Source organism: Chiloscyllium plagiosum, unplaced genomic scaffold (assembly GCF_037043375.1).
Source record: "Chiloscyllium plagiosum isolate Xiang-an unplaced genomic scaffold, Cpla_swu_hap1 HiC_scaffold_33, whole genome shotgun sequence".
Lineage (NCBI taxonomy): Eukaryota > Metazoa > Chordata > Chondrichthyes > Orectolobiformes > Hemiscylliidae > Chiloscyllium > Chiloscyllium plagiosum.
Window position 1 is genome coordinate 22,692,633 of NW_028270171.1, and position 14,930 is coordinate 22,707,562.

Here is a 14,930-nt window from a genome sequence, read left to right on the forward strand (position 1 = left end):
ACTGTTAAGTGGCTAAAGGCCATTCTATATGAAGATAAAAATAAGGAGGGTGTCACCATCAGAAGAAACGTAGAAAGTAAATTGTAACTTTTAAAGTAACATTCCTTTAATGAACTTTGAGGAGAGGTGAAGTAAATCCAAGTGTCTTTAGGGTTGCCTTCTCATGGTGGAAAGTAGATTTTTGTAGAAGCCAGCTTCATTCTTTTGCTGCAACATGGCTACTGGCAGAAGATTGCAACTGCAGTGTAATATTTTTTACAAATGCAGTTTCCATTTGGCTGCAGTGCTGCAACACCAGGGGGAGCCTTTCTGAACATGTGAAAATGCAGTGTCAGTGTTGAGCTTTTTAAAGTGAGGCAGTTTTAAGTGCATGTTTCTGGTCACAGACTTCTGTTTTCTTTGCAAGTTGGTATCTTAACTGTCTCATTGTCAACAAAATTGGTTGAGATGGGGGAATAAATATGCAACTACTCAGCAGCCATTTAAATGGTTGGATTTTCGTTATAGTAGAATTGCCTTCTTTTTCCTCTTAGCGGCTGGATTAGTAAAAGCCAGTGTTGGAAACCAGAACACAATGCTCTTATCTATAGAGTTACACTATCGATTAAAACAGTGTTTCGAATAAATGTTTTATATATTAAAAAAGGGGCTCAAGACCACGAACCTGAGTCCCATTATTTACCAATTAAGCTAACCAGGTTATGCGGAGTCTCTGCACACCGTCTTTACAACTTGTTCACTTATTCTAATAAATTAACCACAAAACAACTTTCTTTTAATGTTGCACTATTAAATTTATTGCAATCAAGAAGTAACCTGGGAGCAAAGTGGCATTCACTCATCAGATTCACAGAATTATCATTGCAGTGAAGGAGCCCATTATAAATGGGCGTAATTACATAATGCCAATGTCTTTTTTTAACCTCTTTTTTTTTTTTTCCCCCGCCCCCCCCAAAACTCATACTCATACTCCTTGCATGTTTTTATCCAAATAATTACCCAGTGCTGTCTTGAATGCCCCAATTGAACCTGCTTCCACCACACTTCCTGGCAGCGCATACCATACTCTAACTACTTGTTGAGTGAAAAATATCAGACTTGCTTCTTTTGCAGATCATTTTAATTTTATGCCCTCTTGTTCCATTGACAAGGGGGAATAATTTCTCCCTATCTGTTCTATCTAGCTAGTGATGTTGAAAACCTTTTATCACATCTTCGGATCTCCTCCTCTTCTCTCCAAGGAGAACAATTTCTTTTAATCCATTCACTGAATGTGGGTGTTGCTGGTCACCATTTATTGTCCATCCCTAATCACCCGTAAGGCAGGTAAGAGTCTGTCACATTACTGTGGGTCTAGGGTCACATGTAGACCAGACCAGTAAGGGCAACATACCCCCACTCGCCCACAAAGGGACGTTAGTGAACTGGTTTAGTTTTTCGTTGGAAAGATTGTTAATAGAGTCTTAATTGAGCACTTTATTTTTTAAAAAAAATTCAAATTCCATTGACTGCCTTGGTGGAATTTGAACTCTGGACCACATGTCATTACCTGGGTCTCTGAATTGGTACTCTAGGGATGATACCACTAAGATATCTTCAGTCATGATGGTGGGAGAGCATGTACTTGTTCAAAATGTTGGCAGGAGTTACTGTTCTGCTGTTACCATGCGGACATAGCTTGTGATAAAAAATGCACACTAAATACTGACAGACCGCATAATTTTAAGGTGAGAACTGAATTGCATCTGTGTGACCTGGTCAAATATATCATCTACCCATTAACTCTTCCTTCACCTGAATGCCTTTAATGCCGTACAAATTGATAGATTATGCTGTGGTTCTGTTCGCCGAGCTGGAAGTTTTTGTTGCAAACGTTTCGTCCCCTGTCTAGGTGACATCCTCAGTGCTTGGGAGCCTCCTGTGAAGCGCTTCTGTGGTGTTTCCTCCGGCATTTATAGTGGCCTGTCCCTGCCGCTTCCTGTTGTCAGTTTCAGCTGTCCGCTGTAGTGGTCGGTATATTGGGTCCAGGTCGATGTGTTTGTTGATGGAGTTTGTGGATGAGTGCCATGCTTCTAGGAATTCCCTGGCTGTTCTTTGTTTCGCTTGCCCTATAATGGTAGTGTTGTCCCAGTCAAATTCATGTTGCTTGTCGTCTGCGTGTGTGGCTACTAGGGATAGTTGGTCGTGTCGTTTCGTGGCTAGTTGATGTTCGTGGATGCGGATCGTTAGCTGTCTTCCTGTTTGTCCTATATAGTGTTTTGTGCAGTCCTTGCATGGGATTTTGTACACTACATTAGTTTTGCTCATGCTGGGTATCGGGTCCTTCGTTCTGGTGAGTTGTTGTCTGAGAGTGGCTGTTGGTTTGTGTGCTGTTATGAGTCCTAGTGGTCGCAGTAGTCTGGCTGTCATTCCAGAGATGTTCTTGATGTATGGTAGTGTGGCTAGTCCTTTGGGTTGTGGTATGTCCTCGTTCTGTTGTCTTTCCCTTAGGCATCTGTTGATGAAATTGCGAGGATATCCGTTTTTGGTGAATACCTTGTATAGGTGTTCCTCTTCCTCTTTTTGCAGTTCTGGGGTGCTGCAGTGTGTTGTGGCCCTTTTTGAATAGTGTCTTGGTGCAACTTCGTTTGTGTGTATTGGGGTGGTTGCTTTCATAGTTCAGGACTTGGTCTGTGTGTGTGGCTTTCCTGTGTACCTTAGTGGTGAATTCTCTGTTTGGTGTTCTCTGTACCCTCACGTCTAGGAATGCGAGTTGGTTGTCCTTTTCTTCCTCTCTCGTGAATCGGATTCCTGTGAGTGTGGAGTTGATGATCCGGTGTGTTTTCTCTATTTCTGTGTTTTTAATGATTACAAAGGTGTCATCCACGTATCTAACCCAGAGTTTGGGTTGAATTTGTGGTAAGACTGTTTGTTCTAACCTTTGCATTACTGCCTCTGCTATGAGTCCCGAGATCGTTGAGCCCCATGGGTGTTCCGTTGATTTGTTCGTATATCTGGTTGTTGAATGTGAAGTGTGTTGTGAGGCACAAGTCCAGTAGTTTAAGTATGCCGTCTTTGTTGATGGGTTCAACGTCCTGTTGTCTGTTATGTCTGTTCAGCAGGTTGGCTATTGTTTCTCTGGCTAGGGCTTTGTCAGTAGAGGTGAACAATGCCTTTACGTCAAATGAGACCATTGACAATCCGCATCCACGAACACCAACTAGCCACGAAACGACACGACCAACTATTCCTAGTAGCCACACACGCAGACGACAAGCAACATGAATTTGACTGGGACAACACTACCATTATAGGGCAAGTGAAATAAAGAACAGCCAGGGAATTCCTAGAAGCATGGCACTCATCCACAAACTCCATCAACAAACACATTGACCTGGACCCAATATACCGGCCACTACAGCGGACAGCTGAAACTGACAACCGGAAGCGGCAGGGACAGGCCACTATAAATGCCGGAGGAAACACCACAGAAGCGCTTCACAGGCTCCCAAGCACTGAGGATGTCCCCTAGACAGGGGACGAAACGTTTGCAACAAAAACTTTCAGCTCGGCGAACAGAACCACAGCAACGAGCACCAAAGCTACAAATCTTCTCACAAACTTTGATAGATTATTTATCTTCCTTTTTTTTTTCTTTCATGCCATGTCGGCAAGGTCAGGATTTGTTTCTCACTTCAAACTGCCTTGGAACTGAGTGACTTGTAGACTATCCTATGAGGGCAGTTAAGTCAACCCTTTATGTTGATATGGGTTTGGCCATATGTAGACCAGACCAGGCTTCTGAATGGCAAGTGATTGAATCAGCTTTGGATTCCAGATTTTTAAAATGAATTAAATTTATATTCCATCAGCTACTGTGGTGGGAATTGAACAGGTTTTTTAGGGCCATTAACCTGGGTCTGTGGATTAATAATCCAGTGACGTCCATAACATGCTACTGTCATTCTTAATGGAATTTTGAGTCTCATTATCTGATTGCAGGTATTTTAGTAACAAGTGTAGTTGTTTCTTTTGAAGTTTTTAACTGTTATTGCTTTTTGTGTTTTTTTTTTGTAGGTTATAAGGCATTGCTGAGGTATGAAGGATTTGAAAACAACCAGAAACGGGATTTTTGGTATAACCTGGGAACTGCAGATATCCATCCAATTGGTTGGTGTGCCACATTTGGCAAGCCTCTTGTGCCTCCTCAGAGTAAGTTCTCAAAGCAGTAACTGCAGTTTTTTGCACAGTACCACAGCTAAACAACAGCTTGCATTTTCTATTACATGTATTTAAATGTCCCATGGTGTTATCTGACACTGAGCCAGATAAAATGATATGGGGTATGTTGTCTAAAACTTGGTCAAAGAGGTAAGTTTTAAGGACCATCTTTATTGGGATGAAGAGCAATAGAGGGGCAAAATGTTTAGAGAGAATTCCAGTGATTTTTCTCAGCAGTTGAAGGCATAATTGCAAGTGGTGGAATGATTAAATTTGAGAACATATAGAGTTCAAAATTGGTTGGAGTACAGCCATCTCTAGAACTGAAGAGATTGGATAAAATTATAGAGACATTGACTGAAACTCTGAAAGTATTTGGAAACCAGGCCAGGAGTTGTAAAATCGATGCTTTACTTAGCCAGTGAATGTCAGGAGATTCCGATACAGAGTGCATAGGACTGTGTACGGACGTAGTGAGCAGAAGTTTGCGTGACCACAAATTCATGGAGAGTAATTGGTCTTCCTGGGCCTCATCAAACAGTCAACCTCATGGAAACCATGGCATTCAGTGACTGGCTCCAGTTTCACTACAGATTTTAGAAATTTATTTTTGATGAAGTTTGATATTTTTGATACACTTAGCCATGGTATCCATCAGATAGTGGAGCTATGTGTCAATGGTTGTCAATGGGCCTTCATGTCATGTGGGAGATCCACACTTCCCTGAGTTTGTCTAAAACTTTTACCTCGCTCTGAGAGTCCACAATTCATGTGTGGCCATAAGGAGGCACAACTGAAGACTAGTTGATGACGAATATTCAGCTTTCTTTCTTTGCACTGTTTCTAGACAGCACTGTGGGCTGAAAATAAGCAAGGCAAGCTAATGCACAAAAGAGGAAACCATTCTCAAGGAATTTGGGTAATGGAAAGTGGAGTTGATATTAAAGATCAGACATGATCTCATTAAATGGCGCAATAGGTTTGAGGGACCATAAAGTTTGCTCTTGCTTTCATTTCTTACATTTTTAAATAGCTCTGTTACAATCTGCAAGTTTGAGTAATTAACACTTTAAGCACCCTGCAGTGCTGTATGTTAAGTGCAGAATTTCCTTGTGCAGCTGTGAAGCAGCCTTGACACTTAATTTGTTTTTCAATTCTGAAAACAATTGTAAAATTATGAAACCACTTCATATTTGATATCTTGTTTCTGAAGGATTATGGGAAAACTGTCACTGTTTTGAGTGGTGTGTGGATGTCTGGGTAAGGTATAAAAGAAACACTGAAAGATCTTTTGAGACATTGAATCTTTTTTAAACAAGACTTATTAGAAATCAGATAATTACATGGACTTTTCAGATGTCATTTACCTTAGTTTTATGAATACTATGTTTAAATAATTTATGGCTTAGAAAGTTGTTTCTGTTTACAATTAGTTGGGGAAATCTAGCTAAGAATAAGCTTCCCAGCTTGTTTCCATTCTTTAATCACCTTTGTGGTTAATTAAGTCTAAATCCAGCTAATTATTCTAGAAGATTTCCTGTGCAAGCTGTATCTGACAAGACCCCAGAGATGACAATGTGTGATTAGTGACTTGACCGCATGTGCAAGGTCACTAGATTGACAGACCTTGGAACATTCTATCCTTATTTTAACCTTCAAGAATAACCACCTCCTGACCCCAGAGAGCATTTTGCTGAATGGGTTTTATTTTGTAGTAAATGAATTTTGCGTTCAGTGAACAAATAGAGTTGATGGACCTTTTGGTCCTCTGCCTGATAGAGAGAGCATATCATTGGCTATATTAGGACTTCAGCAAAATATTTTGTTTTATATGGAGTGGGGAGTAGGGGAACTGAAGTGACTGTTTTCCATCTTGGTTGTAACTCAAAGCAGTTGGCTGTTCTCCTTGTAGCCAGTGCTACCATTTTTAATCTTGTGTCAAACTTAATAGTGCATTGTTCCATCTGCCACTCTGTATTGCAAACAGGCTAGCATTGGGTGTAATCAGATTGTCATCAAGTCCCAAATACAATATATTGAGTTATGAAATGATCTTGTCACCTTGTGCAGCTGTTCGAAACAAGACCACTGACTGGAGGGCCTATCTGTTAAAGAGACTAATTGGATCTAAGACGCTACCAGTTGATTTTCATTATAAGGTATGGCAAACACAAGACAGCCTGTCCTGTGGTGGTACTTTACATCTTAATGAAGTTCATGAGGTGAAATCCAAATGTAAAAGTCTGCGATCTTCATCCATTGCACAAGTATGGTACAATGTGCAGCATAGACGATCAGGAATATTGCAGCTGTGATTCTACGCTTTTGTGCAGAATTTATTGAATCTTGACCATCCCAGGATTATTTTTATTATCTTCTGAAATATGGAGATTGTTTCAATTCGTAAGTGGTTGGTTTAGGAGAGTACTAAATTATGCAGTGTATTGTTTGTTGTTTTCATTCTTTCCAAACTCTTTCCCAGTGTGATGTTTTTAAAGCCTTGCTTGAGTGCATAGTTAAAAAAAAAATTGACGGGTGTGAGTGTTGTTGAGCGAGGTTGGCTTTCAGATGTTCAGTGGTGTGGTTAGTGGGGTTGCAGGTTGGGTGGCCTCAAACTCCTATGCTCCAGTAAAAAAAAGTCCCAGCCTGTTTTTATAACTCAAACCTTCCATTCCCAGCACCATCCTGGTAAATCCTTTCTGAACTCTCTCCAATTTAATAATCCTTCCTGTAGTAGAGTGACCAGAAATGCACACAGTACTCCATAACAGGCCTCACCAACATCCTGGACAATCACCTTAGTCCCAGGAGATTGCTAGAGTTCCTAAGGGCATTGCTTTATGTCCAGACAGCTTCAGCTGCAATACTGATGACTTTTCTTGCTTGTTTTCTTAAAGGTCAGAAATGGGAGATGTTTGATGACATATAGGCTGTGTTCAATTCCATTAGCAACTCCTCACCAAAATAGAACACAACAGGGTTATAACCTTTTTTGATCTTTTTCAAAAATAATTCCAGTTCACGTTAAACTTCTTACCCCAATCCTAATGTCGCTGCATTATCTCCCTCAAATTAGAGTGGCACGGTGGCACAGTGGTTAGCACTGCTGCCTCACAACGCCAGAGAGCCGGGTTCAATTCCCGCCTCAGGCAACCGTCTGTGTGGAGTTTGCACATTCTCCCAGTGTCTGCATGGGTTTCCTCCGGGTGCTCCGGTTTCTTCCCACAGTCCAAAAATGTGCAGGTTAGGTGAATTGGCCATGCTAAATTGCCTGTAGTATTAGGTGAAGGGGTAAATGTAGGGGAATGGGTCTGGGTGGGTTGCTCTTCGGAGGGTTTGTGTGGACTTGTTGGGCCGAAGGGCCAACTGTAAGTAATCTAATCTTACTAGCGCCTAGGAGTTTGAGGCCACCCAACCTGCAACCCCACTAACCACACCACTGAACATCTGAAAGCCAACCTCGCTCAACAACACTCTCACCCGTCAATTTTCTTTTTTACTTTGCACTCAAGCAAGGCTTTAAAAACATCACACTGGGAAAGAGTTTAATCCAGTCAGGACTTCTGTTGATCAGTATGACTATTGTGCATGGCGACAGTGGAAAGTTCATTCTCTCCAATGTTCCCTGTAACTTCTGTGGTGCCTTAGATTTCTATAAAGAAATTCCTGACCATTACAACAGGCAGAGGTGAAGATTGTTCACACCTCTGATCAATGGTGACCTCTCCAGAATCTTGACTGGAGATTTAGAGATGCTAATGCCTTTGAATGCATTAGGAAATGGTTTCTTGTTGGAGGTGGTCATTTCCTGGCACTTGCGTGGTCCCTGTATTATTGGCTACTTGCGAGCCTAAACCTACAATGTCATCCAGATCTTGCTGCTTATGGTCATGAATTTCTTCAGCATCTGAGGAGTTGCTAATAGTATTGAACGCAACCCGTGCATCATCAAACATCTCCCGTTTCTGACCTTTGAGAAAGAAAGCAAGAAAAGCCATCAGTATTGCAGCTGAAGCTGTCTGGGCATAAAGCAACTCCCTTAGGAACTCCAGCAATCTCCTGGGACTAAGATGATTGTCCAGGATGTTGGTGAGGCCTGTTATGGAATACTGTGTTGATTACGTTGGTGAGGGTTCAGAAAGGATTTACCAGGATGTTACTGGGATTGGAAGGTTTGCGTTATAAAAATAGGCTGGGACCTTTTTTTCACTGGAGCATTGGAGGTTGAGAGAATGACCTTTTTTTAGAGGTCTATAAAATCATGAGGGGCATAAATAAGGTGAATAGCAAGGATCTTTTCCCTGGTGGAGTTCAAAATTAGGGACATATTTTTAAGGTGAGAGATTTAAAAGGGACATGAAGGGCAACTATTTTACACAGTGGTTAGTGTGTGGAATGAACGAGCAGAGGAAGTGGTGGATGCAGGTACTGTTACAATATTTCAAAGACATTTTAGAGAAGTACATGAATAGGGAAAGTTTGGCGGGATAAGTGCTGAATGCAGGCAGGTGGGACTACTTTAGTTTGGGAATGTGGTTGGACCAAAGGGTCTGTTTCCATGCTGTATGACTGAGCCCAAGATCCATAACATTTGCGCTGCAGTAGGGAAGGAATTTAAGTTTGGGGAGTGGGATTGGTGCTTTTCTATTTAATGAGCACTGCGAGAAAGTAACACCAAATGAGACCAGATGTGGCTTGGCTATGACATCCCTGACAGTTGAATGGTTCATCAATGTTGTGTTTAAACTCTTGAATGAACCTCTTGGAAAACGTACAAGTTGCCACAAATATTTTTCTCAAATGAGCAGGCTAAGCAGAAGGTGAAAGAATTTTTGTTTCTCTCTCATTGAGTTGATGCATCTATCTGAGAAGAAAATCTTGTTTTTGATTGTCCTGCCCAGATGGTGGAGAGTATGAAATACCCTTTTCGACCAGGAATGCGTGTGGAAGTCGTTGATAAGGCGCAAATCTCACGTACGCGGACAGCGGTTGTGGATACTGTGATTGGAGGGCGCCTGAGACTGCTGTATGAAGATTCTGAAGATGATGATTTCTGGTGCCACATGTGGAGTCCCCTCATCCATTCAGTGGGATGGTCCAAACGGGTGGGTCACAAAGTGAAACACCCAGGTGAGCTAATGGGGCTTATCTTTTTAAAACTGAGATTGATAGATTTTTGTTGAGCAAAGGTATAGGGATATGAAACCAAAGCAGGCAGATAGTTAAGATGAAAATCAACCAGGATCCAATTGAATGGTAGGATAGGCTATAATGGCTGAATGATCTCCTTCTCCTAAGTATTTGCTTGGTGCACATAAGCAGAAATGATGCTGTGTGACGACAGTTACAAATAATGTGTTTAAACTCTAAGACACTGAAAAGAGTTTTAAGGCGTGAATCCACTAATCTGCTAAATTGCTGCTATATTGTCCTCCTTTATATCCTTTTTTGGGATGTGGGTATTGCTTTCAAGGCCAGCTTTTGTTGTTCATCTGTTCTGTTTTAGCTCATTTCTTTTTAAAAAAAAAAGTTAGTAATTAGTAGGATATGGCATCAGTAGCAAGGGCAACATTTGTTGCCTGTCCCTAATTATCCAAGAACTAAGGCTAGGTCATTTCAGAAGGCAGTTAAGAGTTAACTAAGTTACTCTGGGTCTTGAAACACATGCAAGCCAGAATGGGTCAGGATGACATTGTTTCCCTGAAGGACATTAGTGAACCTAATGGGATTTTACAACAATCTGTGGTAGTTTTCAGGTCATCATTACAAATGTTCACTTTTTAGTCGTAGATCTTCATTAATTCAATTTAAATTCTTCAAGCTGCAGTGTTGAGATTCATTCCCATATATTAATTTAGGCCTCTGAATTACAAGGTCAATCATACATTATGCCACCATTTTCCTTCCAAATCTAGACGACGAACTGTTCAATAATTATGCATGCTTGGTTTGCTTTTTAAACACTAGATTCTTTGTACTCTGCCTCTCCCAACCCTCTAATTTCTTCCACTCCCTGGTCTCGCCTCTTCCCTCTCCCCCAATTTCCCTTTTCTGAGACCGACCCAATTCTGCAACCTCACTTCGAGAAGGGGTTGGTGAACAAAAGGGAATGAGTGAAGCATTGGGGGAGGAGACTGGGCGAGGGAAGTGGCATGTGGAAGGAATGAAAGGGATGACTAGGAGGTGAAGAGATGCCACAGAGAGGTGTGTAGTAAGAGCAGTAATAACTAAGATGATAGGTGACTTTGGGTCAGTTACATTCAAGGCAGCTGATAGATTTTAAAGTAAAATTTGCAAGCCAAACGCAACCCAGTCTTATAATTTTTTTTATGGAAATCTGATTTTTGTTTGGGAGCACAACTGCTGAAGGAAGGATATGAGTGATTGAACTGTTCTTTCAATGTGTCACCAGATCATAGCATTCATAAACAGCATGCCTTTTACAATTCTAACTAGGTGAACCTGATATGGAGTTTAGACAGACAAGAGGTGAAGTGTTTGACGTCCTATCTAGATGGGCTAGAAAAAGTCTTCAGGCATTGCAGCATAGCAAGGCACTTGGAAAGCACCCGTTGATAAGAGACTAGCAGCAGTCAGTTTAGTAAATGCTGATTTAAACTGCGAGACCGCAGAAAGCAACAGAGAGCTCTGGAGTAAATCATAAAACTAGCATACAAATTCAAAAGATAATTGGGAAAACAAATAGAATGTCAGACTTTATTTCCAATTTAATGGAATTTTAACAAGAGGGAAATTTTATTAAAACTAGTCAGTCCACAGCTGGAATACATGATTTTGGGCGGGTTATCAAAGGAAAGATGCACTGGCATTGGAGGCAATACAGAGGATGTTTACAAGGCTGATCCTGGGTTTTTAAGGACCATCTTATAAGGAGGGTTTGTGTAGGTTTGGTCTGTACTCATCGGAGTTTAGAAGAATAAGAGGCAACCTTCCTGAAATAGAAAATATTTTGAAGGGGAATTGACAGGGTTGACATGGAAAGGTTGTTTCCTTTTGTGAGAGAGTCTAGGACCAGAGGGCATAATCTCTGAATAAGGCGCTTCATATTTAAAATAGATGAAGGAGATTTCTTCTGAGGTTAGTGAATCTGTGGAATTTTTTTGTTTGTCTCAGCCTTAACTATAGTTGAATATCCAGCTTCTGTGGTAAACATTTTTAATTGGGAAGGGAATCTATGGTTATGGGGAAAAGGTAGGAAAATGGAGCTAAGGATTGAGATCAGCTATGATTTTATTAATGATAGAGCAGACTCAATGGACTGAATGGCCTGCTTCTGTTCCTATGACTTGTGGACTGACTTGAAAGATAAGACTGTATTTGTTTTTAATATTGCAAGGAACTGTGAGGATTCAATGTAATTTCACTTGGAACTTGTATCATATTTATCTGTGTTCTGAGTAAAATTAACTAACTTGTTGTTGTTATTGTTCTACACTTGCCTGTGGAACAGCCCTGTGGGGCTACTTTCAGCATGTGGGCTGCAATGGTTTTGGGAGATGATACCCAACTACCAAGTTGGGCAATTGGGGAAGACTAATAAATGTCAGTGGCATCTATTGCCGGAGCATAAATATAAAGAAAACTTGAGTACTGCTCAAACAGGCATGTTGTCAAAACTTTTCGTCATGCACTCAGGACAGATTCAAGAAGACCCCATTTCAAAGGGAGCAATAATTTATAATACATCAGGCAATGGTGTTGATTGGTTGCCAAGTCAGCTCTTGTTGACGCATTGCTATGGCGAATACACCAGGAAACTATTGTCCCCATGCTTTTATTTGATTCAAAAGCAATGTGCAATTCTTAGACAAGTGCCTTTGAACTGTAAAGGCCAGGTTGTTCTATACGAAATAGTAAACAAGTTATATTGAGACATGTAACTTCTAGTGAGCATAACTGAGTCACATTCTCGACTTTTCACTGTGGTTGTATGATTCTTAGCACCCTCTTGAATGTGGTCTAATCACAGGACTGTATCTAATGTTACATGTTACGTTTTGAGTTTTGCACGCACAGACTGATTAAGTATAGTCAGTACTCTATTGTAAACAACAAAAGGACATGCTTTTGAAATTCTCTACTAGTATTTTAATTACAAAGACAAATGCTGGAGAAACTCAACAGGTCTGGCAGCATTTGTGCAGAGAAACAGTATTTCGAATCTAATGACTCTTCAAAATTTTGACTTAGTATTTTATTTACTTTGTCTTCCAAATGATAGATCAAAGCCACACAAGAATGAATACACTGCTTACTCTGAATAGTGAGGAATTTCATTGTTGTAACTTGTTGGCCTAAGCTATTATACTAAATGTAAATTACTTGTCATAAGGTTTGCAGTCTGTTTTTATGAGACACCACATGTCTTCAAAATTCCAAAATATCTGGTGTTGTTTCAATGTTTTGTGGGTATTTGCAGCTGCATGGAATACTGACTACTATAAATGGCATGAAGGCAAGTTCAGTCATTGGACTGAACAAAGTGACTTTGTCTTAGTTATCAAAAAAAAGTGAAAAAACTCGAATTTAGCCATTTGTGTTGTGAACTTGTCATAGTGAGTTAGAGAACATTGGATCTTATGTATTACATAGGAAATTGAAACTTGTAGCTTTCTGGTTTGCATAGTTTTAAACTAAAATTTTAATCCTTTTTTTTCTAAGGAGGAGTGACCAGAGCAGATGTAAGCTCATACCCAACGTTCAGGAAAGTCTTCTGTTATGCTTTACCCCATCTCTTTAAAAAAGTAAGGGACAACGTTTTGCATTTCTTTTCTTTGTTCTGGATAAATGGGTACGTAGGGCACATAGCATACCAGAAATGCTGGAACATCGGGCTTTAGTGTGAGGGAGGAACTGATGAAAATCAGTACGAGTAAATGGTGTTCAGGCAATTGACGGGACTGAAGGCAAATAAATCCCTACGGCCTGATAATCTACATCCCAGACTACTGAATGAAGAGGTTTTAGCAAAAGGGGGTGCAACTAGTAAAGTTGATGAGTGGGACCTGGTGGATGTGGTTTATTTGGTCTTTCAGAAGGCTTTTGAGAAGTCCCACATAAGAGATTAGTATGTAAAATTAAAACACATGGAATTAGGGGTAGTGTATTGAAATCTGGTTAGCAGACAAGAAACATAGTAGGATCAAATGGCCATTTTTTTCCTAAATGGCAGGCAGTGACTCGTGGGGTATAGCAAAGATCAGTGATAGCAGCACCCCAATTATTTACAAAATATTAATTTAGTTGAGAGAACTAAATGTAATGACCCCAAATTAGTAGATGACATAAAGCTGCATGGGTGAGTGAGCTGTGAGGAGGATGCAGAGATGCTTCAATATGATTTGAACAAATGCATAACAGATACAGTATAATGTGGATAAATGTCAGGTCATCCACTTCGGTAACAATAACAAGAAGGTGGATTGTTATATAAAAAGGCTGGAAATTGATAGGGGAATGTGCAATGGGTCCTGGGTGTTCTCCTGCACCAGTAACTAAAGGTAAGTCTGCAGGTGCAGCTGTCATTTAAGGCTGTAAGTGGTACATTGGCCTTCATGGCATCATGATTTGAGTACAAGAGCAGGGATGTCTTGCTACAATTATACAGGGCCTTGATGTGACCACACCTGGAATACTGCAGAGTTTTGGTCTGCTTATGTGTAGAAAAATATTCTTGCTCAAATAAAAGTGCTTACCAAGCTGATTTCTGGGATGGCAGGGACTGACCTATGCGGAAAGGTTGAATTGGTGAGCAGTGTAATTGTTAACGTTCAGAAGAAATAGGGGGATCTCAGAAACATACAAAATTCTAACAGGACTGGATGCAGGAAGGATGTTTCTGATGGTTGGTTGTTTTTGGGGCTGGCAGGGTGGTCAATCAGTTGTAGTCTCAGAATACAGGTTAAACCGTTTAAGCATAAAATGAGAGATTTTCTTCAGCCAGAGAGTGGAAAGCATGTGAAATTTGCTACCACCAAATGTGGTTAAGGCCAACACATGATTGAGTTGGATATAGTAGTTGGGGCTAAGAATCAAAGGATGAGTGGGAATAATGGGAACAGGCTGAGTTGGATGATCGACTATGATCATATTGAATGAGAGAGTAAGCTCGAATGGCTGAATGGCTTACTCCTATTTTCTCTGCTTTTATGTGCTAATTAGATCAGGTTTCAATTAACATATTTAGTTGCCCAAATAGATGTTTGAAACAATTGAGTTAATGTTGCAATGTATTCAGTATTCTTTGCAGGAGAATTATGAAATAATGGTGCAGTAGGCACCAACGAAAATATGAAGGTAATTGGCTAAATACGTCTTCAGAGAAGTCAGTTTTAAAAGACTATTTTTAAAAGGAGGAAGGTGAGCTCGAGAGGCAGAAAGGTGTAGGGAGGGAAATCCAGAACTTAAGGCCTAGAAAACTGCAAGGATGAGTGCTAATGGGAAGCAGTCTAAATTGGTAATGTTCAAGAGGCCAGAATTAGAGTAGCAGCACAGATATATCTCAAGGTTGTAGGGCTGGAGGAGATTAAAGATCTAGGGAAGGGTGAATGCATGAAGAGATTTGGAAACAAGTATGAGAATTTTAATATCCTGCCATTACTTAGCTGGGAGCCAGTGTAGGTCACGAACATGAGGTAGTGTGTGAATGAAACAATTCAAAGGCTACCACACAGCCACCTTCCTATCCTCTTTTTGAAATTTGTTCATGT

General features: G+C 40.5%; 1 protein-coding gene across 1 annotated transcript in view; it reads left to right on the forward strand.

Annotated features, from left to right (window-relative positions):
* l3mbtl2 (L3MBTL histone methyl-lysine binding protein 2) overlaps positions 1-14,930 on the forward strand; it is a 111,507-nt gene that overhangs the window by 20,210 nt on the left and 76,367 nt on the right. Inside the window, exons 7-10 of the mRNA XM_043679902.2 lie at positions 4,057-4,191; positions 6,271-6,359; positions 9,102-9,330; positions 12,883-12,965. Of these exons, the coding sequence (XP_043535837.1) occupies positions 4,057-4,191; positions 6,271-6,359; positions 9,102-9,330; positions 12,883-12,965 (536 nt within the window). The remainder of the gene's footprint in view (positions 1-4,056; positions 4,192-6,270; positions 6,360-9,101; positions 9,331-12,882; positions 12,966-14,930) is intronic.